The 25,327-nt window shown below is 48.9% G+C and overlaps 1 protein-coding gene across 2 annotated transcripts; it reads right to left on the minus strand.

Annotated features, from left to right (window-relative positions):
• On the minus strand, nt 1-22,962 carry Zfyve27 (zinc finger FYVE-type containing 27). Of its 2 annotated transcripts, XM_004669895.2 has the most exons (13): nt 22,803-22,962; nt 21,823-22,020; nt 18,234-18,304; nt 16,274-16,460; nt 13,100-13,195; nt 11,400-11,512; nt 10,695-10,834; nt 10,064-10,135; nt 6,458-6,478; nt 6,143-6,287; nt 2,786-2,832; nt 2,369-2,450; nt 1-1,428 (listed from the first exon to the last, which is right to left on the minus strand). In XM_004669895.2, exons 2-13 carry the CDS (start codon nt 22,017-22,019, stop codon nt 1,364-1,366), a joined length of 1,236 nt encoding a protein of 411 aa, XP_004669952.1. In that variant the 5' UTR covers nt 22,020; nt 22,803-22,962; the 3' UTR covers nt 1-1,363. The 2 variants fall into 2 exon arrangements, with proteins under 2 accessions (XP_004669952.1, XP_004669953.1); XM_004669896.2 differs by lacking the exon at nt 6,458-6,478.
• Nucleotides 22,963-25,327: the final 2,365 nt, after the last annotated feature.

Here is a 25,327-nt window from a genome sequence, read left to right on the forward strand (position 1 = left end):
TAAGCTTGAGGCCTTTTATTGACAATTCTCCATCCAGAGTTCCTTCCCACTGCTCTCCAGTGTGAACAGACACAGAGAAGGAACCCTCACCTCCTACCATGATAAAGGGGCACACCACACCTGCTGGTCTCCCACAGACCACAGTCCAGCTGCCAAGCCCTTGCTGTGTGGCCTGGCAGCAAAATGGATGAGTCATCCGTCCCCTGCCTCCCCACTCCCAAGGTGCTGCCTGGGACATAGAAACATCTCCATGCTACAGTTCTGGGTCCAGACACCCCGTGACTCTAGGGAAGGGTCCCAGGCAGAAGCTCCTCATCCTCTTCTTCCCACTCCCGTGCTGCGTGTTCCCAGGAACCATGAAATAAATAAATAAATAATCTGAAAAGGCAGGAGAGCAGCAGGGGAGGGGAGCCTGAGCCAGCTCATGGCTTAGGAGAGGCACTGGGCCCCTCAGAATCTACAGGGAGCATGAAATCAGCCGAATGGCCCTACGTTGCAATGCCACCGCCCTCCAGGAACAGTCCTGGACTCTAGGAACCAGCCCAGGAAGGGCCTCACTGCCCGAGACCCTGAAGACCCAGGGCTTCAGGACCTCTGCTGCACTCACCTGGGTCTCACCCTCCATGGGACAAGGGCAAAAGGGAGAGTGGCACGTGGGAGACGAGGTTCCCTAACTCAGGGTATGAGGGGCAGAGTGATATGAGGATCCTGTGGCACTCTGGACTCAGAACACCGGATCATCATGGGGGCTGAGAATCCGTAGGTCAAGGTGTCTGCAAGCTGGGAGCTTCCCCACACTGTCATCCATTCAGTACTGCAGGACAAGAGCAGGCCCTCTCCTTTGGGGAACCGGGATCTCCGGGCCTATGTCGAGAATACTCCTGACCGCACCCTCTGAAGGGGAAACAGATCCTGAAGTAGGGAAGGTCAAAGGACAGAGTGGGGTGTGGTGCACCAAGCCCTCCTGCAGGCTCTCTGTTGCTGAGGGACCAGCCAATACCCTTCAGGGAAGAATCTCTTTTCCCAACCTCAGGTCTCCTGGAGCCCCAGGCCTGGCCAGACTGGCCCTGACCACCAGAGACCAGCTGAGGGCAGGTCTGGCTCACTTCTGCCCTCTGGTGGGCACTCCCCAGGCTCAGAGCAGAGCAGAGCAAAAAGCCAGGTCCTCCAAGGCTCTTCTCCCCTAGACGTTTGGGTGCAGCGTCGCCAGCCCAGCTGGAGGCAGCAGCAGCAGCAGCAGGACAGGAAGCCTACCTAACATCAGGCTACATTTTCCCAGCACACTCCACAGGGGCCAGGGTAGGGAGAATGGAGTCTACTGTTGGCCCCAGGACTACTGACAGTAGGTGCCTGGCCTCTCTTCTCACTTGCTCAAGGACTGGTTACATGAGGCACACACAAACACAGTCTCTCTCTGGGCTTCAGGGGCTGGAAAGGAAGAAGAACTTGGTGAGACAGCTCTTTGTGCCCTTTAGCTCATGGTGCCAAGTACTAGAGCCACCCTCCCCAACCCCCAGACAGACCACCCACCACCCAGCCAACGTCCTCCCTGACCCAGCTTACTCCCAGGAGAGCTAGGAGTTCTGGGTGACAATGCCAAGACACCAGTGCCTCTCCTACCTAAGTATTCTATGCATTAGAAAGTCTTTTGGCACTAACCACCAACAGAACACCATTTTAAAACAAAATACCAGAGAAAAAATTCCCAAAACATTTTAGCAGTAGTTATCTCTGGGTGGTAAGATTTCCAGGATTATTTTGCTCTTCCTTTCTTCTGTACAGCAATTTCTAAATTTTGTAGTTAATAAGTACACATTACTTGTATGATCCAAAGGAAAACACAAGGAAGAAAGTGCAATGTGATCCCATTTTCAGGAACACCCATGGTGTGTGCATGCTAGGGAGAGGCAGGCCCACTTTCAATCACCCTGAACACAGGGAGTGTTTTTTTTTCCTTTTGTACATCAGTATGTTTATTTACAAATATGTACAGCTTTTTTTTTTAGGAAGAGAAATTATTTGTGTTTTGTTAAAAAATGTTAACAACTGGGTATGATGGTGCACACCTTCAATCCCAGCACTTGGGAGGCCGAGGAAGGAGGATCACCGTGAGTTCGAGGCACCCTGAGACTACATAGTGAATTCCAGGTCAACCTGGGCTACAGCAAGACCCTACCTTGGGGGGAAAAAAAAAAAGTTACCATGGTAATTAAAATAAAACTTAGCCTCATAGTGTCCTCTAGGGAGAACAGAGGAGAGCCTCCTGGTGAGGCTATGTAAAACTCCCTTCATACAACGTGGCCTCTCACTGAGGGGCAGAAAGCAACCAAGTCCCTCCACCATGACCTCTCTCCTGCGCACTTCTCACCTGTGGCCCCCATGGAGGATTTGGGCACCTTGAAGGAGCAGCACCGAGAGCAGAAGCTGTTTCCACAGTTACTGCAGCTCCGCTGAAGACAAGAGCCAAAGTCAGCATCCAAGGAAGCTCCACCTCTGTCACCCGGAATTCCCAGCTCCTCCCCCTCCCTCCCTCCTACCATCCAACCAACCCAGGAAAACAGACCAGAAAGGTGCCCAGGTGGGTCAGGAGCGAGAGTAGATGGAACAGCTAATGAAAGGTTAGTCAGGGTATGGGCACAGGGATAGGGAAAACATGCTCACCTTAGCAAACCACAGACACCCACCTTCCATGACCTGAGGAGTCAGATTTTATCAATGACTCCCCTCAAGTCCCTTACCCAAAGTCACAAGCACACTGTCCCCAGCAAGCATCAATTAGACTTACCCTCTTCTTCAGCACCGAGAAGGTGGCGGAGCAGCCTGTACAATTCCCTGGGAAACAGAGCGGCAGCTCAGCCTTGGCCCAGCTCAGGCTGCTTGACCCTCACTGCACCCGGTTCTTCTAACCGAGATGCTCCACCTGGGCCTGACCAAGCCCAGCTCCTCGGCTGGAGCCCATGAGCAGGGGGCAAAGTGCAGATTCAGAGCCAGGAGGAAAACTGCTAGCTCCTGCAAACAGCTGTCCCCAGGCCGCCCACAGCTCTGGTCTTTGTACCTCCTCAGCACTGGGTGGCCCCATTCATAGGCTCAGCAGACACCAATGGGCACCCAGACAATCTCTAGTCTATGACCCAGGAGTTCTCAATGAAACACTACACAAACCCTTGCAGAGTACCCTTACAGACCCTGCCTACAACCAAGTGGCACAGAGATCTCCTAGAAACATACACTTCTGCTTTTCATCATCAAAACCAGAACGTTCCAAGAAGACACAGAGGTCACAACACTCAAGCACCAGTAACAGCAGGCAGGACAGCAGCACTGCCTACACCACCACCGACGTGCCAGAGCTTCGGACACGGCAGAGCGGCAAGGGCAGCTCAGGAGGTGGCCGGCAGAGTCAGGTGGGGGAGGAGTGCAGGGAAAGAGGAGGTGTCTGGGACCCACGAGTCTCAGGCCTGCTGTGGTCTGGCCAAGGCAACAATCAGTATCAGGGAGCACTGCTATGCTTCCTGGGTCACAAGATAGCCAGGGACAAGGCCAGGACTCACCACACACCACCCCAAAGCTCCAGAGAGGCTGCTCACAAACTCTGGCCCTCCACTGAGAACAAGGGAGAGCACCTTGCTCCTGACTCCCCTCAGCAAGGGGACAAGAGCAACGGAATGGGGAAAAGAACTACATCCGGAAATTCTTCTGCACTAGATGGACAGAGAGCCAGGGACAATGACAGCCACGTAATCCAGGGCAACAGCCAGGTATCCATGCACAAGGGGCCCAGGAAGGCTCTGGGAGCTGAGCTCAGTTCAGACAAGTGATGGAGAGGGGCAATCCTGTTCCTTCCAATCCCATCCACCACTCTTCTGACACATTCTCGGCAAAGGCAATGCACCTTGTGATGCTCCATGGAGACAGAATAGAGAACTTTTACGATCACAAGGGGGCCAGGCGTGAGGAGGCAGCAAGAAGGTGCCATCTATGAACTAGAAAGGAGGCCATCACCAGAACTCAATGGTGTTGCACCTTGATCTTGTACTCAGCCTTGGCAATGGTGGGAAATAAATCTTGGTTGTGCCAGGCGTGGTGGTGCATGCCTTTAATCCCAGCATTGGGAGGCAGAGGTAGGAGGAGCATGGAAAGCTCGAAGCCAGCCTGAGACTGCATAGCAAATTCCAGGTCAGCCTGGACTAGAGAGAGACCCTACCTCAAAAAAACAAAACAAAGCAAAAAAAAATCTTGGTTGTTTGCCAGCCATCCAATTTAGTACATTTTACTACAGCAGCATGGAGCACAGCCCCCAAAGCAACCCCTCTCAACCTGGGAGCCTGACCCGGGGCAGACGCCTCAAGTAGAGCTACCTGTCACAGCTGCCTGGGTGGCCCCAACTCAGGCCATCTCAATGGGAGGACGCACAGTCGGGAAGGATAGAGAGCAAGAAAGGGCACAGGGAAAGAAGTTCATTCTGCCCTTGTCGCTGTTTAAGATACCTGAATGGAGGTGGGAGGACCGCCGTGAATTCAAGGCCACCCTGAGACTCCATAGGGAATTTCAGATCAGCCTGTGCTAGAGTGAGACCCTACTGCAAAAACAAAACAAAACAGAACAAAAAGATACCTGAATGGTCTTTGCCCATATCAACAGGAACTACTCAAACCAATACCAAGTTCAAAAACACAGTATTGGGCTAGAGAGATGGCTTAGTGGTTAAGGTGCTTGCTTACAAAGCCTAAGGACCCATGTTCTACTCCCCAGATCCCATGCAAGCCAGACACACAAGGTAATGCATACAAAGTCGCATATGCACACAAGTTGGCCCACCGTTCTGGAGTTTGACCACAGTGTGCTGAAGGCCCTGGTATGCCAATTCTCTCTCTCTTGCTCTCTCACACATTAAAAAAAAAAAAAAAAGATATTGACTAAACAAGGGATTTCTGCCACCAAGGCAAAGGGAAACCATGAGGAGGACAGGCTACAAAGAAGCATAATCAGATGAGCTCGATCTGACGACCAGTGCCACATACACCAGCTGAAGCTCTTGGGTAACCTCAAGTTACCCATCTACAGAATGGGAACCTATCAGTGTCATTTCTTACCGTGCACAGGTACAGAGACCATCTGCTGGGCCAGCAGCAGTAATCCCCTAGAATACTGCTTGGGACCTCTGGAGCCCAGCTGCTTCTGGGCCAGAGGATCAGCCAGTTCTATTCCAACTACAAAGAGACTACCTATATGAAAGGACCCCAAGCTCAGAGTGCCTATAGAAGACAGCAGTCAGCCGAAACAAAGAGGTGGAATGCCAATGAACATTCACAAAGAAGGGAATAATAAATCCAGGACCTCTAGTCCTGAGAAAACAACCTCCCTGCTAGCTTCAAGGGCGGAAAACCAGGCCCGGGAGGCCCCAGTTAAGTTCCTTAAGCAAAGTCCTCCGCCTTCCCCCACACAAACCGAGAAGTCACTGCACAACAGAACACAGTTCAGAGAGCATGACAGCTCCTGACGACCAGTTATACTAAGTTCTTACCAGGACTTTCACGGAGCACTACTCCAAGGGCTCCAGGCCTGAGCCAGGCTTCCAAGCCATGCTCATACTCAAGTTCACCCTTCCAATTTGGTCTTTGACCCATTCACAATCCCAAGAAAATAAAGTCAGAGAAATTACAAACAGGGTGGAAGGAGCAACCTGAGTGCTCTATCATGTTTACTCCACCTTGCTTCTGGCTGGATCACAAAGACCAGGAAAAGCTGCCAGGAGCACACAGGGTGGGCCGCCAACCGCTGAGTTAACAGCACTCCCTGTGCTGGGCTGGCCCTTAACAAGTGCTGTACATGACACAGTTACAGCAATCTTGCAAGAACTACTCTCCCCTTTTTATAGGAGGGGAAACTGAGGCCTGGGGACAATATGTAATCTGTTCAAGGAGTGAGCTCGATAAGGAAGAGGACAAGAAGTAACTGTCACTTCTTCGTACTTCCAGGGGACACGGGACTCATTTCCCAAGGCGTCACCAATATTTACTCCTTGCTCTTGTCACAAGTCAGCACCCACACTCAGCCCCTGTTACCAAGGTGCCCACCCCCACTGTGCCGTCGGCCCTCCCAGCCACACGCCCCCGCTTCCAGGCCATTTCCCTGGCCATACCAAAGTTGTTGGTGGGGTAACGTTTGCGGAGCCGTTCCGTGAGCCGTGACACCTTGCTGCGCAGCACCTCATTCTTGCTCAAGAAGCCATTGTCCTGCAGGGCCAGTTCATCCTCTGCTGGGCACGGGGTGCCCTCGTCATCCTCCTGTGGGAACAGCTCCTTCCAGTCCTACCTACGTCTTGACAAGGCCTGGGGACCTGCATGCAGGGGCACCTGGGCACAGCAGGCTCCTCAAGGGGCAGCACAGCTGGCTGGCGGACTGGCCCACCCGCCCTCCCCCAGCCCCGCCAGCCCTTCACCTTGCTCCTACTTACCAGCACCACCAAGTGGGTCTCCTGCCTCCCAAGGTGCAGGGGAGAAAGAGAGAAAACAGAGATAGCAGGGAAAGAGGAACAGAGGGGGCCCAGCTCTGGGAACTTCCCCTGGGGTGAGGTTAACAAATAAATACCCTGAAAGGAGCCTTGCCTTGAGCAAGCGAAGAGAAAGACGGATAATGCTCTTTTCCCATTAGACCATTAGTCAAACAGAGCCAAAGAGAAAGAAATATCCTTTAGCAGCACCGTGCACTCTCCCATTCTTTGAATGCATTTCAATACTCCCACATGAGGACCACAATGAAAGTTGTTGGTAATTGTTGATGAAAGCTTTGTAACTTCTGCATCATGTAACAAAATTGAAATGCTGAGAACAAAAGCTGGTCCTTTATCCTTTGTATTCTGAGAAGATTTGTTAAGATTATAAAAATTAACAAGACTATCTGACAAATTGAATCTTGAGATGACTAGAAAATATTCCCTTATACTTCATTTTGGTGTTCTGTTGCTGTGATGATAGAGTGTTCAGACATTCCAGAACTAAATTCATTGAGGATAATGTAGCTCATCTTTGTGTTAATTACTACCATGAAGTCCGTATAAAGTATCCGTTGTTTATTTGAAAAAAAAAAAAAAGAAATATCCTTTACATCTTTTCTATGTGTGTATGTGTGTGTATGTGTGGCTGTGTACGTCTGCCCATATGTGTATGAAGATGTGAATACATGTGTATTCATGAGTGAGGGCCAGAGGCCAACATCAGATGTCTTCCTCAATCTCTCTCCACCTTATTTTTTGAGACGGCCTCTCCCTGGATCTGGAGCTTGTCAATTAGCTACACTAGATAGCCAGCAAACCTTAGGGGTCCTGTCTCTACCACCTAGTTCTGGGATGGCAGGCACACACCACCACACTGAACTTTTACACACGAGTGCTGGGGGTCCACACTCAGGACCTCATGCTTACATAGCAAGCACTTTACTGACTGAGCCATCTCCTCAGCCCTACAACATCGTTTTTAGTTTTTCACTTAAGTTCTATATATTTTATAGACTTAAATGTGAACTGAGCCCAGATGTTAAAAAAAAAAAAAAAAAAAGGTGCTCCTGGGCTGGAGATGGCTCAGTGGTTAACGGTGCTTGTGTTCGAGGCCCAGACAGCCTGGGCTCAATTCTCCATGTAAAGCCAGATGCACAAAGTGGCACATGTATCTGGAGTTGTGGCAAAAAGCCCTGGCACACCCACTTTCTCTGTCTGTGTCTTCCCTCACCCCATACTTGCAAATAAATAATATTTAAAAAAAAAAAAAAGAGCTAGGCAGAATGGTACACACCTTTAATCTCAGCACTTGGGAGTTTGTCTGCAGTGACTACAGGCCTTGGTATAACCACTTTCTATCTACCTTTCTCTCTTTATTTCTCTCAAATAAGTAAATAATTAAAATAGCCATCTGGGCAGTGACCTTGGGATGACTCAGAAGGCATCATGATGCTGGGAAGAAGTGACGGAGTGGTCAGTACTATAATATCTCTTATCACACCTTCCAAGGCTCAGGGTCCATTGCAGAAGAGGTGGTGGAAAGAATGTAAGTAAGAGCCAAATGAAGGGTAGGCCTCCTTACAACATGCTCCCCCCAGACACAAAATGGCCTGAATATCCATGACCTCACAGTGCCTGACAATACCTACACAAGACCATCATAAGAGGAGGAAAAGATCATGACATCAAAATAAAAAGAGAGACTGATTGAGATGGGGAGGGGATATGATGGAGAATGGAGTTTCAAAGGGGAAAGTGGGGGGAGGGAGGGCATTACCATGGGATATTGTTTACAATCATGGAAGTTGTTAATGAAAAATAATTTTAAAAACAAATAAATTAAATTAAATAACCATCTGAACACTTAGTGGCATATATAGTACTTCTAAATTTTGATAAGTGGGGGGCCGGGCGTGGTGGTGCACTCCTTCAATCCCAGCACTCGGGAGGCAGAGGTAGGAGGATCGCCATGAGTTTGAGGCCACCCTGAGACTACATAGTGAATTCCAGGTCAGTCTGAGCTAAGAGTGGGACTCTACCTCAGGAAAAAAAAAAAACTGAAAAGCAGGGCTGGAGAGATGACTTAGCAGATAAGGAAGGTGCTTATCTGTGAAGCCTAAAGACTTCCAGGTCCCAGTAAGCCAGACGCAAAGTGACACATTTGCACGAGGTGGCACATGCATCTAGAGGTCGATTACAATGGCTGGAGGGCCTGGCACCCCAATTTCTTTCTCTTGTTCTCTCACATCAAAAAAGGTTTGGCTGTTGGGCTTGCCTCAAAAAAAAATTAAAATAAAAAACACTGAGGGCTAGAGAGATGGCTTAGCAGTTTAAGTCACTTGCCTGCAAAGCCGAAGGACCTACATACATCAGATGCACAAAGGTGATGCAAAGCACAAGGTGGCACAAGCATCTGGTGCTGACCGCAGTGGCTGAGGCCCTGGCTTCCTCTCCCCCAATAAAAAATAAAAACAGCCAGGCATGGTGGTACACGCCTTTAATCCCAGCACTCAGGAGGCAGAGGTAGGAGGATCACCATGAGTTCAATGCCACCCTGAGACTACATAGTGAATCCCAGGTCTGCCTGGACCAGAGTGTGAACCTACCTGAAAAAAAACAAAAAAATAAAAATAAAAATAATTGAAAAGTGTTCCTTACACTTAGGTTAGGTCATGAACAAAAAAGCTCAAAACCCTCAGCAACGCCTATCTCCACCCTCCCCAATCTCAAGCCTAGAGTCATTTACAAGTCTTGGAGAAATCCTCGCAGTCACAACTTGAAATGCCTCATGGACTGAGCAGGTATGAGCTGTTACAAGTATACCACAGGCCTGGTAAAAATCCACAAGAACTCCTTGCTTACGACACAAGCCTCAACAGATAAGAGAACGAGTTTCTACTCTAAGACAAACAGTAATGCAAAGGGGGAAATAAACAGCAACAGTCAGTAGGTCTCAATGACCAAAGGTGACAAGGGGTGTCAGGGGACACATGTAACTGCAGCATGTGACGTGTCTGAAGGAGACAGCGGTGCCGCAGCTGTGTTGACTGCTGCTGACTACTGAAGATCTCGAGTTGTAACTAAAATCTACCCAGTTTTAAACCCTAGTTCAAAAATTACTTTATAAACGTTTATAAGCCAAATAAAACACCTGTGCAAACCAGTCTTAAATCAATGCTGCTGCACTTCTCCTGACCCAGCACTTGGCCGTGCAACCACTTTCTCCACCCTCCCAAAGGGACATCTACAGAACAGGAGAGTACTCCCCCAAACCTGCCCTCCCTGCTATGGCACAGAGCCCACCATCTCCAGCCCAGGTGACAGACCACCAACACCCCAGCATGGTTTACCACAGATCCATAGGATCAACCCTACCCTGGGCACCCAGGGCATGACTGGATGGGCAACTGGAATAGGGAGGGGCCAGTGGTACCTTTTCCATCACTGAGTTCTAGCTAATAGCAAGTCCTGGCTTCCCATGTAGATGTAGGAAAATAAAACCCACAGTTCCCGGCCCACCCAACATCTGGCCTGGTCAGCTGAGGGGACTGGAGGAGGGCCACCCACCTCAATCGCATCTTTGAACTCCTCATCTGGCTCGGCCTCCTCAGCCTCCTCCACACTGCCTGGTGTGAGGTCCTAGGAAGAAAGACTCTGTGACAGAAGGGAAGGATGGCAGCCTGCTCCCCATGGCCGAGGGCCACCTGCCCCTAGAGTCAGCATCACACCTGGTGCTGCTCCAGAGAAATCAGCACAGCTGCAGCAGAGGAGGAAGTTACAAGAAAGAGAGCAGCCTCCAAACCCACAGCGCCAGGGTGACGAGCAAGGCCTGGGCTGGGCCACGGTGGTGGACAGAGCAGAGACGCGCAGCCCCAGGCCTAGTCTGAGGTCCAGCCCCCGCTGCCCTGCCGGCAATGCTGTGCCTCAGCCTGCCCTTCTGCCGCAGAGAGTCACCTCATTCTTGGACACAGCCCACACCCCGCAGGGATACCACCAACCAAGCACCCAACACAGCAAGGGCTCAGGAAAGCCAGGGCAACTATTTTTATTGCATAATTATTAGGCACTCCTGATATGGCCCAGAAAGAAGCAGGACCTACAAGAGAGACCAGCCCAGGAGCTATGCAGTAAACCAAGCTGGTAAGAGCAAGAGGATGGGAAGGAAGGCCCCCACAGATGACCCCAGCAGGACACTCACGTCTGTGGGGGTGGGGGCGGGCGTGCTGTCCGGCAGAGCGCCCCTCCCGGCAGCATCCTGTGGTAGGGAGCTCGCGAAGGCAAACTCTTCTTGCTTAGGGTTTATCCGCCGCTGCAGACATGCCCTGTACTCAGACACAACTGCTCAGGAGACAGACAGAGGGTGGGAAGTGACGTGAGACATTACGATGAGTGGCTTGCTGAAGGTGCCCACTTCCACCAGCACGTCACTCTATAGGAGAGTTGTCTAGCTCTGGGAAAGTCACCTGTCATGACCAAAAAGGATGCCACCATTGACCCCAGACTGCTGGGGGTTCAATGTAGTAAGTAGTCTGTAAGTTATGGCTTCTATAGTTAATTGCCCTGACAGGAGGAAATCAGGCCACCACCCAAGCGCAGGGCCTCTCCACGCTGCCGTGGCCTTCAGACACCAGGTGGCAGCTACTCCAGGTGGCTGCAGCACCTGCGGACCAGCAGCAGCTTTGGGAAAACAGCCTTCCCTCGCCTCCCAGAAGTCACCCTAACAGGAAGTGGTGATTCGTCTGCCTTGAGAAGGGAGAGGGGACTCCTCTGGGGGCAGGTCTCCTGGGAAAGTGTCAGCCTCCCCTAACACAGCTCAGAGATCGCAGCCAGCCAGCCCTGCCAAGGTCATCCCATGGAGTCCTTCAAGTGGGCCTGGCCCAGCTATCAGGCTCTCCAGGCTTACCTCGGAAGAATTCCACGTTCCCCAGAAAAAGTGTGCTGTTCAAAAGGGTGAGGACCCAGCAGAGTGGCAACAGGTACAGCATGCAAACCATGCCCAGGAGAGCCCCATAGAACCTGGGTGATCAGAAAGTCTTAACGTCAGAAGGAAGCTGGTTTGGAATGTCCAGGAAAGAAATAGCTCTGGGCACAAACTACCAAGAACTGCTAATAAAACCAGCAGAAGAATGCTGAAGAGGCACTTGAAGTACCATCAAGCCACTGCTCCCTAAGCAATGGCAGCGGTGGGGCCACACTGGGGTCTCAGGCTGAGAGGCCGTCACTGGTTCAGCTGTCATCACTCTCACGGTCTGGACTCCAAGTCTACAGACATACTGGAATCTGAGCTAGCTCTACCACTCCTTTGGGGTAAGTCCCTCGGTTCTCAGATCATTACTACCTCCGCTTGTGAAATAGAGTCAAACTTCATAGAGTTACTAGGCAAAGTGAGATAATACATAAAAAGAGCTGGGCACAGTACCCAGCACCAGGTAAAGATCAGACAGATACTAATTATAATAATTATTCAGCTGGGCGTGGTGGTACATGCCTTTAATCCCAGCTCTCGGGAGGCAGAAGTAGGAGGATTGCCTTGAGTCCAAGGCCACCCTGAGCCTACATAGTGAATTCCAGGTCAGCCTGGGCTAGAGTGAGACCCTACTTTGAAAAACCAAATAAAAAAAAAAAATTAAGCTATTCTTTTTGATGCAGGAGTTACAGTTTCAAGTTTATTCTAAGAAAAAAATTTCAAAAGATTAAAACTAAGTCAATAAAATGCTATCAGGCCAAGGGAGATGGCTCACTTAGTAAAACACTGGTCAAGACAGCATGAAAACCTGATTACGCATGTAAAATGCCAGGCATGGTGGTGCACACTGCAGAGATAAAGACAGACGGATTTCTGGAACTTACTGACCAGCTAATGCGCTCCAAGCTACTCTCCACAAAGGAATCGCTGGGGCTGAAGAGACTGCTCAGAGGCAAAGTGTACTTCCTGCATAAGCTTGAGGGCCTAAGGGAGCCTCAGACTGCCTGCATTTGCAGCTTCAGAACCCACGCACACAGCTGGGCACAGCCACACCCACCTATAACCCTAGTGGGGGGGGGGGATGAAGACCAGAGAAGCATGAGGGGAATCTCTGGAATTGGTAAGAGATTACATACCTCATGTCCCCAGCTTAGGTGAACATATATAACAAAATGCTTCCATAAATCATATTCAAACATTGTTTTTACAACATTATAAAATAATTCCAAAGACTTTGCAGCAACAAAGAAAACTGCATATGTGATTACTAAGAGATAAGAAAATCTCATATATACCATGAAGCTATGCACCTACAAAGTACAGGCACATGACCAACTCTAAAAGGCAAGCTCAACATAAGATCAGCCGCTATAAGAGGGTGGTAGATTACATGTGAGTTACTTGTCTATTATTAAAATACTTTCTCCATGAACTTTTTAAGGCATCTAAACAAAAGCAACAAATTAGAGCCCAAAAACATACATGCAGATCCACACCCAAGGGCCATGGGGTGCTCTAGCCCTGAGGTTCAAGAGGCAGAGGCCCCTTCAGGGCAGCTGACTGTACTGGGAGGGGGACACAGGAGTCCACACTGTGAGTTCTTATAAGGCGGTGAAGTGGGGAAGAGGGTCACTAACCGTGAGGACACCACAGGGTTCTTCCAGTGCAGCACATGGTAGACGGCTTCACAGGTGCAGCACAGGCGGGTCAGGAAGGCCTCCAACTGGATCAAGCTGCAAAAGCAAGGGCCTTTGTGAGTGGGCAGACCCAGCCTCACCCACCCACAAGGCAAGGACAGAAGTCCTGCCTGACCCACCCATCCAGCCAGCAAGAATGGAAGCTCAACAGCCAGAGCCTGGGACCTCACAGACACAGCTGGCCAGGAGTGGTCAATCACTGCAAACACACTTGTGGGTCCTGAGAGCATGGGAAAAGAAGGCCTGGCCAAGGCAGTATAGATACATGTCAGTCCCTTTATGGAGCCCCTGCTGAGGCAGAAACAGTAAAGTTTCTTTTCTTGCTAGCTAAAAAAGAAAAAAATTATTAGAGAGAGGGACAGAATGGGAACACCAGGGCCTTTTTGGCCACTGCAAATGAACTCCAGATGCATGTGCCACCACATGCATCTGGCTTACGTGGATTCTGGGGAACTGGACCTGGGTCCTTAGGCTTCACAGGCAAACGCCTTAACTACTAAGCCATCTCTCCAGCCCCCGTGCTAGCTGTTGATGTTGGGCAGGCTACTCAAGCTCCAGGACTGTGGTCCTCTAATGCAATGAGATCCCTGTCTCACAGGCCCAAAACAGCAGAGACAGAGCATGTAAGGTGGACCCATTTGCAGATGTACCCCAGAAACCATGAGACATCCCACACCCATAGCTGGGTTTCAGAAGCTTTCCTGGAGACATGGCTGCTTTTGAGGCTGATGAGGAAAGGTGTAAGATGAATGTGAACATCTGTTGTATTATAAAGTAAGGAAGCACAGAAATATGATGGAAATATACTGATAAAAACAAGTTGGGTGTGGTGCTGCACACCTTTAATCCCAGCACTTAGGAGGCAGAGGGAGGAGGATCACCATGACTTTGAGGCCACCCTGAGATTACATAGTAAATTCCAGGTCAGCCTGAGCTAAAGTGAAACCCTACCTCGAAAAAAAAAAAAAAAATTAAAAGCAGTCCCACTGGCCAAACCTACTAGGGCAATTTGGGGTGGGAGATCGAAGTAATGAAAACAATATATTATAGCCTACGGAATAAAATGAAAACCTGAGTTCATAAAAATAGTAAGTAACAAGCACTCCTTCCTATACAATGGTGGAAAAGAAATGGTAATCAGAAAATCATCTCCATCATAAGAAACTGATTAATGGGCTGGAGAGATGGCTTAGCAGTTAAGGGATTTGCCTGCAAGTCTAAGGACCCAGGTTCAATTCCCAGAACCTACATAAGCCAGATGCACAAGGTGGTGCATCTAGAGTTCACTTGCAATGGCTAGAGGCCCTGGCATGCCCATTCTCAATCTTTCTCTCTCTCATAAATAAATGAAAATTAATTTAAAAGAAACTGATTAAGGCAAGTTTTTTCTGTTTTGTTTTTGTTTTTTTTTTTGATTTTCAAGGTAGGGTTTCACTCTAGCTCAGGCTGACCCGGAATTCACAATGTAGTCTCAGGGTGGCCTCTAACTCATGGCAATCCTCCTACCTCTACCTCCCAAGTGCTGGGATTAAAGGTGTGAGCCACCATGCCTGGCTATAAAACGAGATTTTTGTTGTTGTTGGGTTTTTTTGTTTTTGTTTTTGTTTTTTTGAGATAGGGTCTGACTCTCATTCAGGCTGACCTGTAATTCACTATATAGTCTCAGGGTGGCCTTGAACTCAGTGATCCTCCTACCCCTGCCTCCCAAGTGCTGAAATTAAAGTTGTTTGCCACCATGCCCGGCTCTGATTAAGACAAGATTTTAAATCTCATGCCATCGTTTTCCCCTGTCATTGTGGAGCTTCCCCTCGAGCCTGTAAGCCAAAATAAACCTCTTTTTCCCAGAAGCTGCTCTTGGTTGGTGACTTCTACCAGCAATGTGAACCTGACTGCAACAGTGGCACATGCATCTGGAGTTTGTTTGCAGTGGCTAGAGGCCCTGGCGTACCCATTCCCTCTCTCCCTCTCTCTCTCTCATTCCCCTTCTCTGTCTTTAATAAATAAAAATAGATCTTTAAAATAAATAAATAAAAATAAAAGTTAATAGTTGTTCTATAATTATTCTATCTGGATAAAGGATACATGGAGACTATCTTTGTTATTCTTGTAACTCTTGTGTTTAATATTATTTTACAGTGAGCCAGGTGTGATAGCACATACTTTTAATCCCAATACTTAGGAAGCTGAGGTAGGAGGATGGCTGTGAGTCTGAGGCTGACCTGGAGCTACAGAGTGCATTCCAGATCACCCTGGGCTAGAGTGAGACTCTACCTTGAAAAAGTAAATAAATAATAATAAAAAATACACACACACACACACACACACACATATATATATATATATTTTTTTTTCAGGCTAGAGGGATGACTCAGTGGTTAAGGTGCTTGCCTCCAAAGCCTAATGACCTGAGTTCAATTCCCTAGTACCCACATGAAGCCAGATGCCCAGGGCATGCATCTGGCATCCATTAGCAGCAGCTAGAGGCCCTGGTGCATCCATTCTCTCTGTCTCTCTTCTATCTCTCACTACTTGCAAATAAAATATAAAAACATTTAAAATTATTTAACTGTAAGAAAATTTTCCAAAACACCAGATACCTGGGCCCTATTTCTTATGATCCAAAATTTCTGGGCATCTATTATTTCTAACACTTTTCACCCCTACTGTATGTCCAACACCAACATGGGGCCTGTTCCAAAGCAAGTTTCAGCAAAGGCCAACTGCTACTGAAGCGGCTCATTTACCATCATCCAACAATCTTTTTGAAAGTTTTTCTTTTTCTTTTTACTTATTTGAGAGAGAGAGAATGGACATTTGCTACTGCAGATGAAATCCAGAGGCAAATGCTACTTTGTGTGTCTGGCTTACGTGGGTATTGGGCAATCAAAGCCAGGTCAGCAGGATGTGTAAGAAAATGCCTTTGTAACTACTGAGCTATTCCCCTAGCCCTATTCAGCAACCTTAAACTACTTCCTCACAGTACCAGCTCTGTCATATTTAGTAAGTTTCTTCACAGAATGGCAATGCTGACTAACAGGTATCGAATACTTTTAGAGGCAGCACTCAGCATGGTGACTAGCTCATTTCCCACCATCCCAGCCTCTCAATACTCACAAGCTCTTCACCTCAGCCACAGCCTCAGGGCGAGACAGGCGAACTCTCTGCAGGTCTTCCTGCCTTATGCTGTGGTACTTCCTCCGCATCAGCTCAGCCTCCGGCAGCTGTGCTCGGCAAACCTCCTGAAGGTAGCCCAGCAGGGCGGGCACCGAAATCATCAAGGCACCCACTGAGTACCACGCACCTGAAAGAGCAAGAACACTGCGGGCAGCACAGGTAAGCTAGGCCCCTGCCAGAGAGGCCTTCCCTGATCACACAGTGGGTTGGACTCGGTATCTGACCCCCACTCTGAAACCCCTCAACCCAGCTTTGTTTTCCTCATAAATCTTATCACACCATAGACTATGGGCATGTTCATCATTCCCTCCACTAACGTAAGCTCCTAACGGCTGCCATTTATTTATGTGGTCACGTATTGAGCTCCAACCTTGTTTAGTATGTTAACAAATGAAGTCAGCGCACAGTAGGTGGTTCATGTCTACAGGCTAACAGGTGGGAGCTCCCAAAAATGAACATTTAGGGCTGGAGAAATAGCTCAGTGGTTAAAGTGCTTGCCTGCAAAGCCAAAGGACCCACATTCCACTCCCCAGAATCCCTGTAAACCAGATGCACAAAGTGGCACATGTGTCTGGAAGTCATTTGCAGTGACTAGAGGCCCTAGTATGTGTTTGTTTCCTCTCTCATTTTTTTAAAAATGAAAATTTAGCCCTTAACATGACTAAGGCAGACTGGAAGCCCTTTCTTTGGCCAGTGGACTGAGGAATAACCAAGCTGAGATCAAAGAAGGAAGTCCTTGCATATAACATAATATACCCACAGCCAGATAAGAGAGCAGCAGACCATCCTAAACACTTGCTCAATGTCCAGCATGGGAACTGATTTACTTTGGAAACAGATTCAGAAAAACCTCACATCATAGGCTGTTTCCATCAAAAAAGAGTCCGACTAAGAAAAAGAAAATGAAAGTTACGTATGATGGTGCATGCCTGTAATCCCAAACATTTGAGAGGATGAAACAGAAATATGGGGAGTTCCAGGCCACCCAGGGCTACAGGGTGAGTTCAAAAGCAACCTAGACTATATTAGGAGACCTTGTTTCAAAACAGGAGAGAAAGATCTTGTGTGAACTAGCCTGATTTTCAACCCACTAAATCTGCATCTCCAAAGAAAACACTGGGAAACATGAGTGCAATGGAATGAAAAACAGACAGTTAAAGGGGCCACTCCTCAGAACATTCTGCCCAAAACCCTCTATTCACGTTCCCTGAAGGGAGTTATCTTCCCTTGTGCCAGTTCCCACCAGAAATGGTTGGGTCACAGCATGCATACATAACAGGAAGTACGCAGGAAAGAATGCTACCCAGGACTTCTACATTCACCCACCTATTCACTCGTCATTCTAGAGGCTTTGGGCCTCTTCTCACTGCTGATAGCTGCCCAGCACCCCCACCCCCAGAGGAAATATAGGTATGGCCAAAAAAATATCCCCCTCAGCTTATCTTCCTAGAAGCCTTACCCTATGCTAGGTCCCCAAATGACCCTTGAACCAGTAAAATGAAAACAGGTCAATGCAACAGCCATCAGTCAAGGAAACAATAAAGTAACAATAGAAGCTATATGGTGCTGGCTCTGATTCTGTGTCCCACACTGGGCTAGTGTTACATACACTCTCTAATTCCCCACAAATACTACCTGAGGGAGGCACTATTATTATCCTCCCTTTAGAGATGAAGGGAATTAGTCCTCAACAATTGGGTTAAATCATTTGCCCAAGGTCACTACACAGCTCAGCATAGAAGATCTCTCCAGAGCCTGTGTTCTGACACCAAGCAGTGAAGGAAGAAAACCCCAAGCAAAGAGGGGTTCCCTCACACACGGCCTCATCACAGGGTTCCCCCCCACATACACACACACATTCATTCACAAATCCCTGCTGGGCCCTGGGAGCAGTTCTTACCCTCATTCAAAGTAAGGAACAAGATGTTGAGGCCCAGGCAGGTCAGCAAGGAACACAAAGGCATCTGCCACCTACAACACAGAGGTTGCAATTAGGAGACAGTCACTCCCCAAGCTTGGAAGACACTTAGGCAGCACACATGGGACGTCCAAACCTGAGGCCAGGAGAAGGCAAGGGCAGAGGGGACCAAGGAGAAGTGAAATGAGGGTCTCTCTCTCACACAGGTGCGTAAGAGAGGAGTGGAGAGGTCTCACATTGGCTCTGGGGTAACAAAACTAGATCTTCAGAACTTTCTTCCAGGAGGGAACATTTATGAAACATCCATTAGGAAACCTGGTTAGTACTGCTTCCCTTGTATTTTTTAAGTGTCCACTCGCCTTAACAGAGGAAGCTGACGGCATTCTTCCTTACTACTTTTCTTTACTCTTTTTCACAGTTTCATAAGGATATGTCGTCATTGCATACACCACCCCCCAAATTACTTGCTAGACCACAGAAAATAATAAACAAAGCCAAAAAACTTTTTTTTTAAATACAAAAAAGTTCCTCCTCATCTTTCTACACTATGTTCTTTTTGCACAAGAATTTGTTAACATAAAAATTGAGAAAGAACAAGCTGTGGGCTTCTTTTGACCACTTGTTGGTATGTCTCCTTACATTTGCAATTTTGAGCATTTATCTGAGACTGTTCTGACTATATATTCAGAATATATATAGCCTGAACTGGAATGGATGGCAACAGACAGGTGCGGCCCAAAACCACACACCACCACCAAACAGCAACGCGAAGTCTCCACAGAGGAAAGAAAGACCAGCGACTGAGGACTGCACAGGGTAAGAAACCGCTGCTGGCTTTGTCCCCGATAAGGGACATTTCATAGAAAAATAAGCACAATTTAGAACCCAGTGTGGCAGCACATGCCTGTGACCCCAATGAGGTAGAGGTAGAAGGAGGAGGATCAAGAATTCAAGGCCAGCCCCTGTTACATAATGAGTTGGAGGCTAGCCTGAACTATATGAGGCTAATTGGTTTATGTGGGACTTTTACTTTTACTTTTTTTCTTTTTCTTTTTTTTCTGGTTTGGTCTTACTCTAGCCCAGGCTGACCTGGAATTCACTATGTAGTCTCAAAGTGGCCTTGAACTCACAGCGATCCTCCTACTTCAGCCTCCTGAGTGTTTCCTGAGTGCTGGGATGAAAGACCTGAACCACATGCGCCATCATGCCCAGCTGACTTCCTAGGACTTGGGAGGCAGAGGTAGGAGACTCTCTGTGAGTTCGAGGCCAGCCTGGAAGTACAGACTGAGTTCTAGGTCAGCCTAGGCTACAGGAAGACCCTACATTAAAAAAAAAAAAAAAAAAGGAGAAAACACAAGTACCTCTCTTTGCCTGTCTCATGAAATTCAATACACTCCACTTATACCTCCCCAATTATATCTTAGAACCACTGGTATCAGTGTCACAGCAAAACAAAAACCAGGTCTAAAGAAAATCCTATTTAAAAAAAGAAAAAAGATCACATTGCCATTGAAGTCACTTTCCTTTGAAAAGCCTCACTCCTCAACCCAATGTCTTTATTGACAGTTTGGACGTGGGAGACCCTAGAAGATATGAAAACTTTACTGCAGCACCAGATCCAACAGCCAAAGCCCAAGGCAAGGTCCCTCTTCAGTCAAATCCACTTTACTAAGAAAAGAACAATCAGAAGCATAAACTAATCTGACAGCCACTTTCACAGCCCAGTGCTCCACCAGCCAGCACCTAGCGGCTGTGGCTATGGCGGGAGGGGTTTTTAGGGCAGATGCTCTCCTCTACCCAGCCCAAAGGATTCCACCATATCCTCGGATCTCTAATTCTAGAAGAGGGAAAATTCTGACAGGTTAGTGTGCCAAGAGACACTAGGCAGCAGCAGAGGAAACTTAGGACAGAATATATGTAACTTTTATGCACAACCATCTCTCTAGAATTTTCTCCTTCCCATTAAGTTAAAAAAAAAAAAAAAGCTTATGTCAACTAGCAGATGGTGATGAGACTATAAAATGAGAAAAGGGGGCTGGAGAGAAAGCTCAGGCAGTACAGCGCTGGCCTTGCACGCACGAGGACCTGAGTCCCACCCTACTACCCACATGAAGATGCCAGCTATGGTGGCTTGAGCCTGGAATCCCAATGCTGGCAGGTGAGGACAAGAGGACCCTTAGGTCTCACTTGGCCAGGCAGTCTAGCCTAACTGGTGAGCCCCAGGGCAATGGAAGAGCCTGTTTCAAAGGATGCGGATGGCATTCCTGAGGATGACACTCAAGGCTGTCCTCTGGCCTACATGCACTTAAAAAAATACCTTTTTAAAAATCTGTTTAGTCAGACATGGTGGTACACACCTTTAATCCCAGCACTTGGGAGGCAGAGGTAGGAGGATTGCCAGGAGTTCAAGGCCACCCTGAGACTACATAGTGAATTCCAGGTCAGCCTGGGCTAGACAGAGACCCTATCTCGAAAAACCAAAATATATATATAAGAAAATATGCACACCAGGGCCTCTTGCCAGTGCACACAAACTCCAGGTACATGTGTCCTTTTGTGCATCTGGCTTTATGTGTGTACTGGGGAATTGAACCCAAGCCATCAGGCTTTGCAAGCAAACACCATAACCGCTGTGCCATCTCTTCAGTCCTAAAAAATACTTTTTGGGGGGGGGGGGGATTGGAGGTACGGTCTAGCCCAGGCTGATCTTAAATTCACTCTGTAGTCTCAGGGTGGCCTCAAACTCACAGAGATCCTCTTCTGCATCCCTGAATGCTGGGATTAAAAGGGTGCACCACCACAGCTAAAAAACACTTTTTTGTTTTGTTTTGTTTATGTTTTTATTTCTCAAGGTAGGGCCTCACTCTAGCTCAGGCTGACCTGGAATTCACCATGTAGACTCAGGGTGGCCTTGAATGGCAATCCCCCTACCTCTGACTCCCAAGTGCTGGGATTAAAGGCATGCACCAACACTCCTGGCTCCTAAAAAATACTTTTAACATAAGAAATAAGGTGACCTGTGCAGGCGTGGTGGAATACACCTGTAATCCTAGCATTTGGTAATTGAGAAGGGAGAGAGGAAGGAAAATTATCGGAGATGAAGATTCAAGCAAAATAGAAAATATAAGCAAGAACCATAATCGCAAACAACAAATAAAAATGGTACTTACTTGTTTCATGAGTACTGTATTGGTATTTGACTTTTAAAATTATATCCTAATTTTAATATTAATTATGCTAACATTCAGGGAGAAGGGAAAAAAAAAAAAACTAAGCCTGCTCTAAGCTGTAGCAGGGTGACATTCAAGCCTGTGCAGCAGTCCTGACAGGAGGACAACTCAGAATCCCGATGAAAGGCCAAGTAACTCCCAGCGCTTGCCTCTCCTGGAACACGGCAGAGATACAGAGTGGGCCTGGAATACTCTAGAAACCAAGCATCCTCTCCACAACTAGTAGTAATTAGGGAGGAAAAGAAAACCCAGCCACTGCCTAACCCATCAACATCCAACAAGGCCACCAAGCAGGGAAGCAGGAGGCCCAGCAGCCAGAGCAATCCCCATCACGTCCGTACCTGAGCAAGTATCTGACGCCGTCTCCTGCATCCCTCAGCGGTTCCAAGTAGATCTCCAGCCTCTTGTAAGACAGAACCAAGTTGAAGAGATCAAAGGTCGGCGATTTGGCAGGGGCAGATGGAGATTCCGGGGCAGCCTCAGACATCACGCTGGGGCTCGCTTCGGGCCCGCTCCCCTCGCGCTCCAATGTCTGCATCCTGTAACCACAATTCCCAACACTCAAAACGCACTTTCAAGCCCCAACACCTTTCTCCTTGCATCATTCCATATGGCTTTTTATAATAAAAGCCAGGTAGGAGGGGGAGCTAATATCCACTTCACTCAGGTGGGAACTGTTCCTGCTGAAGTTCAGCAGGGTGAAGTGAATGACTCAGACCCAATAAGAACACAATAGCCCCAACGACCAGGTTGCTGGAAGGAGGCAGCCCACAATCTCAAGAGAAGTGATGTTCTGCTACAGTATTATTCTCTGCTCTGTATCTGTTAATGCCTACTCTTCCTTCAGGTATCACAAGCAGAACTCTCTTGCCCCGGGAAATCTTGGCCAACACTCCCGCGTGCACTGGCAGACCCTTCCCGAAGCCAGCCCCCCGCAAAGGCTCAAGAGCTCCCCCTAGTACGCCACTCATCACACACAGCAAAGTAAAACTTGCTGCTCTGGGCGGTCTCCTCCCTCTTAACTTTGGCTGGCCTCCACGCATCACTGAAGGGATGCGGTTAAGGGACCACCCGGACGCCAACACCTCCGGGGGATGAAGCCTAGGAGAGAGGACCCAGGGCGGGCACGAGACAGGAACCTGGGACCTGGCTGCAGAGGCAGGTCGGCGCCGGCCAGGCCTCGACCACCGCCACCTCGGCGGGCCAGGACAGGCGGCCACGCCCGAGCCCGCTGGCCAGCAGGTGGCGGCCCCCAAGGGGTGCGAGCGCCCAAGCCGGCAATCGCGGACCCAGGGTCGGGGGCGTGATGGACGTCACCTACCCGGACACGGTCTGGTGGGGACGGAGGGGCAGGGACGGCCAGGGGGGGCACCGGAAATGCCGCTGTGCCCCGGGGCGCCTCCTCGGGCCTGCCCCACCCCGTCACCGCGCCTCCTCCAGGGGTCGTTCCGAAGTCGCGGGTCCCAAAGCCGCGTCTCCCTCCACCGCCGCCGCCGCCGCCGCAGCTTCCGGGACGAGACGGCTCTGCGGCGGCGTGTCCGTGACGTCACCACGCCCGCCCCGGCCCGGTCCCCGCTCGGGCTTAGCCCCGCCCACCCATGCTCAGGTGAGCGCGCTCGTCAGCACTGCGCCTGCGCGCCTTCCCTCCCTCTTTCACTCTGCCAATTACCCTGCTATTTCTGTTCTTGGACTGCACACAATCTTGCCCGGACCTCGTGCCTGGGGACTCAGCAGTCGCAGCACCCCCCTTGCCCTGAAGCATTATTGCTGAGAACACTTGGGGATCTGGGTGTGGCAGTGTACCCCTAATCCCAGCGCTTGGGAGTTTGAGAGAGGAGGATCCCGAGTTTGAAGCCAGCGTAGGCCATATATACTATATACAAACCTCGAAAGGAAAAATTTGAGCCGGGAGTGGTGGCGCACGCCTTTCAGCCCAGCACTCGGGAAGCAGAGGTAGGTAGATCACTGTTAGTTCTAGGCCACCCTGAGACTATATAGTGAGTTCTAGGATAGCCTGGGCTAGAGTGAGACCCTACCTCTAAAAAGTTTAAAAAAAAAAAGTTTTAGGGGCTAGAGAGATGACTTAGTGGTCAAAGGCACTTGCTGACAAAGCTTAATTGGCTGGGTTTTGATTCCCCAGTACCCACGTAAAGCCAGGTGCACAAACTGAGCATGCATCTGGAGTTTCTTTGCAGTGGCAGGAGGCCCCTTACACTCAAACTCACTCTGTCTGGTTCCTCTCTCAATCAAATGAATAAGTGAATAATTTTTTTAAGTTTTAGATTGAATTTAAAAAGTAAGAACAGAGCTGGGGAGATAGCTTAACAGTTAAGGTGCTTGCCTGCAAAGCCAAAGGACCTAGATTTGATTCCCCAGGACCCACGTAAGCCAGATACACAAGGTGGCACATGCATCTGGAGTTCGTTTGCAGTGGCTGGAGGCCCTGGCGCGCCCATATTCTCTCTCTCTCTCTCTCTCAAATAAATAAATAAGAAGAACAAATGCCAAGCTTGGTGGCACACACCTTTAATCCTAGCACTTGAGAGGGAGGCAGAGGTAGAGAGATCGCCGTGAGCTGGAGGCCAGCTGAGAACATGTAGTAAATTTTCAGGCCTGCCTGGGCTAGAGCAAGACCCTTCCTTGAAGAAAAAAAAAAAAAAACAGGGCTGAGAGATGCCACTGGATGACAAGAGTGCTTGCCTAGCATGCACCAAGCCCTGGGTTGGATCACCAGCACTGAGGGGAAAAAAAGGGGGGGGTCATAGTGCTTCATACCTGTAACCCCAGCAGTGGTACATGGAAACAGGATGATCAGAAGTTCCAGATCATCTTTGGCTATGTAGTGAGTTTGACTCCAGCCTGGGCTACATGAGACCATGTAAAAAGAAAAATAAATTAAAAAATATGGACAGTTGGAAAGAAGCCCAATTGAAGAATTCACATTTCCATGTCCTTTCCTCCCAACTTTGGCACTTGGCTAGCTAACCTTCCCCTCCTTGGGAACCTTGAGCCTAGGAAAAACAGAAACCACATTGGATGTGAAGTGCTGACAGAGAGTGACCTCCCGTGCTTCCTGAATAGCTCCTGTGTAGGTCCTGTGGCAGACCTATGGCTTGGCAGTAAGTGACAGTGCTTATTTCCTGAGGGCTCACCAGCAGCCAGGGGATGGACTAAGCTCCCTGGAGGCATCATCTTGTCTGGCCCTCCTCCAGTAACCCCAGGAAGGTTGCCACCACTTCACACATGAGGCATTTGAGACATGGTAAGAAACATCTTCAGTGTCACCAGTGGTGCTGGGACTCAAGCCAAACATACCACTGGACCCGAAGGGTTAATGAACCACTGCACTGGCCTCAGGCCACTGACCTTGGTGGACCATAAAATTTTCCTGGACCATAGGTCCAGCCTCAACAGCTATCAGGCCACCTGGACCAGCGATTAGTAAACAAAACAAAAGGCCTTTCCTTCGCCCCATTCTTCTCTCCCAAAGACTGCCCCCCACACACACCCTCCACCCTACCTATACTCTCTACTCCCTCCCACATTTCAAACACAGCAGCAGCAACTCCGCCCCCGGAAAGCGGCTGTCCCTCCAATAAAGAATAGTCTGTGCTGGCTTTCGCTCTAGTCGATCCCGAAATCTTTTATTTACTAATTTTTAATTTTTTTGGTTTTTTGAGGTAGGGTTTCACTCTAGCCCAGGCTGACCTGGAATTCGCTATGCAGTCTCACGCTGGCCTCGAACTCACAGCAATCCTCCTACCTCTGCCTCCCCAAGTGCTGGGATCAAAGGTGTGTACCACCAAGCCTAGCTTCAATCCCAAATTCTAAGAAGGCCCAGCATTC

Source organism: Jaculus jaculus, chromosome 1 (assembly GCF_020740685.1).
Source record: "Jaculus jaculus isolate mJacJac1 chromosome 1, mJacJac1.mat.Y.cur, whole genome shotgun sequence".
Lineage (NCBI taxonomy): Eukaryota > Metazoa > Chordata > Mammalia > Rodentia > Dipodidae > Jaculus > Jaculus jaculus.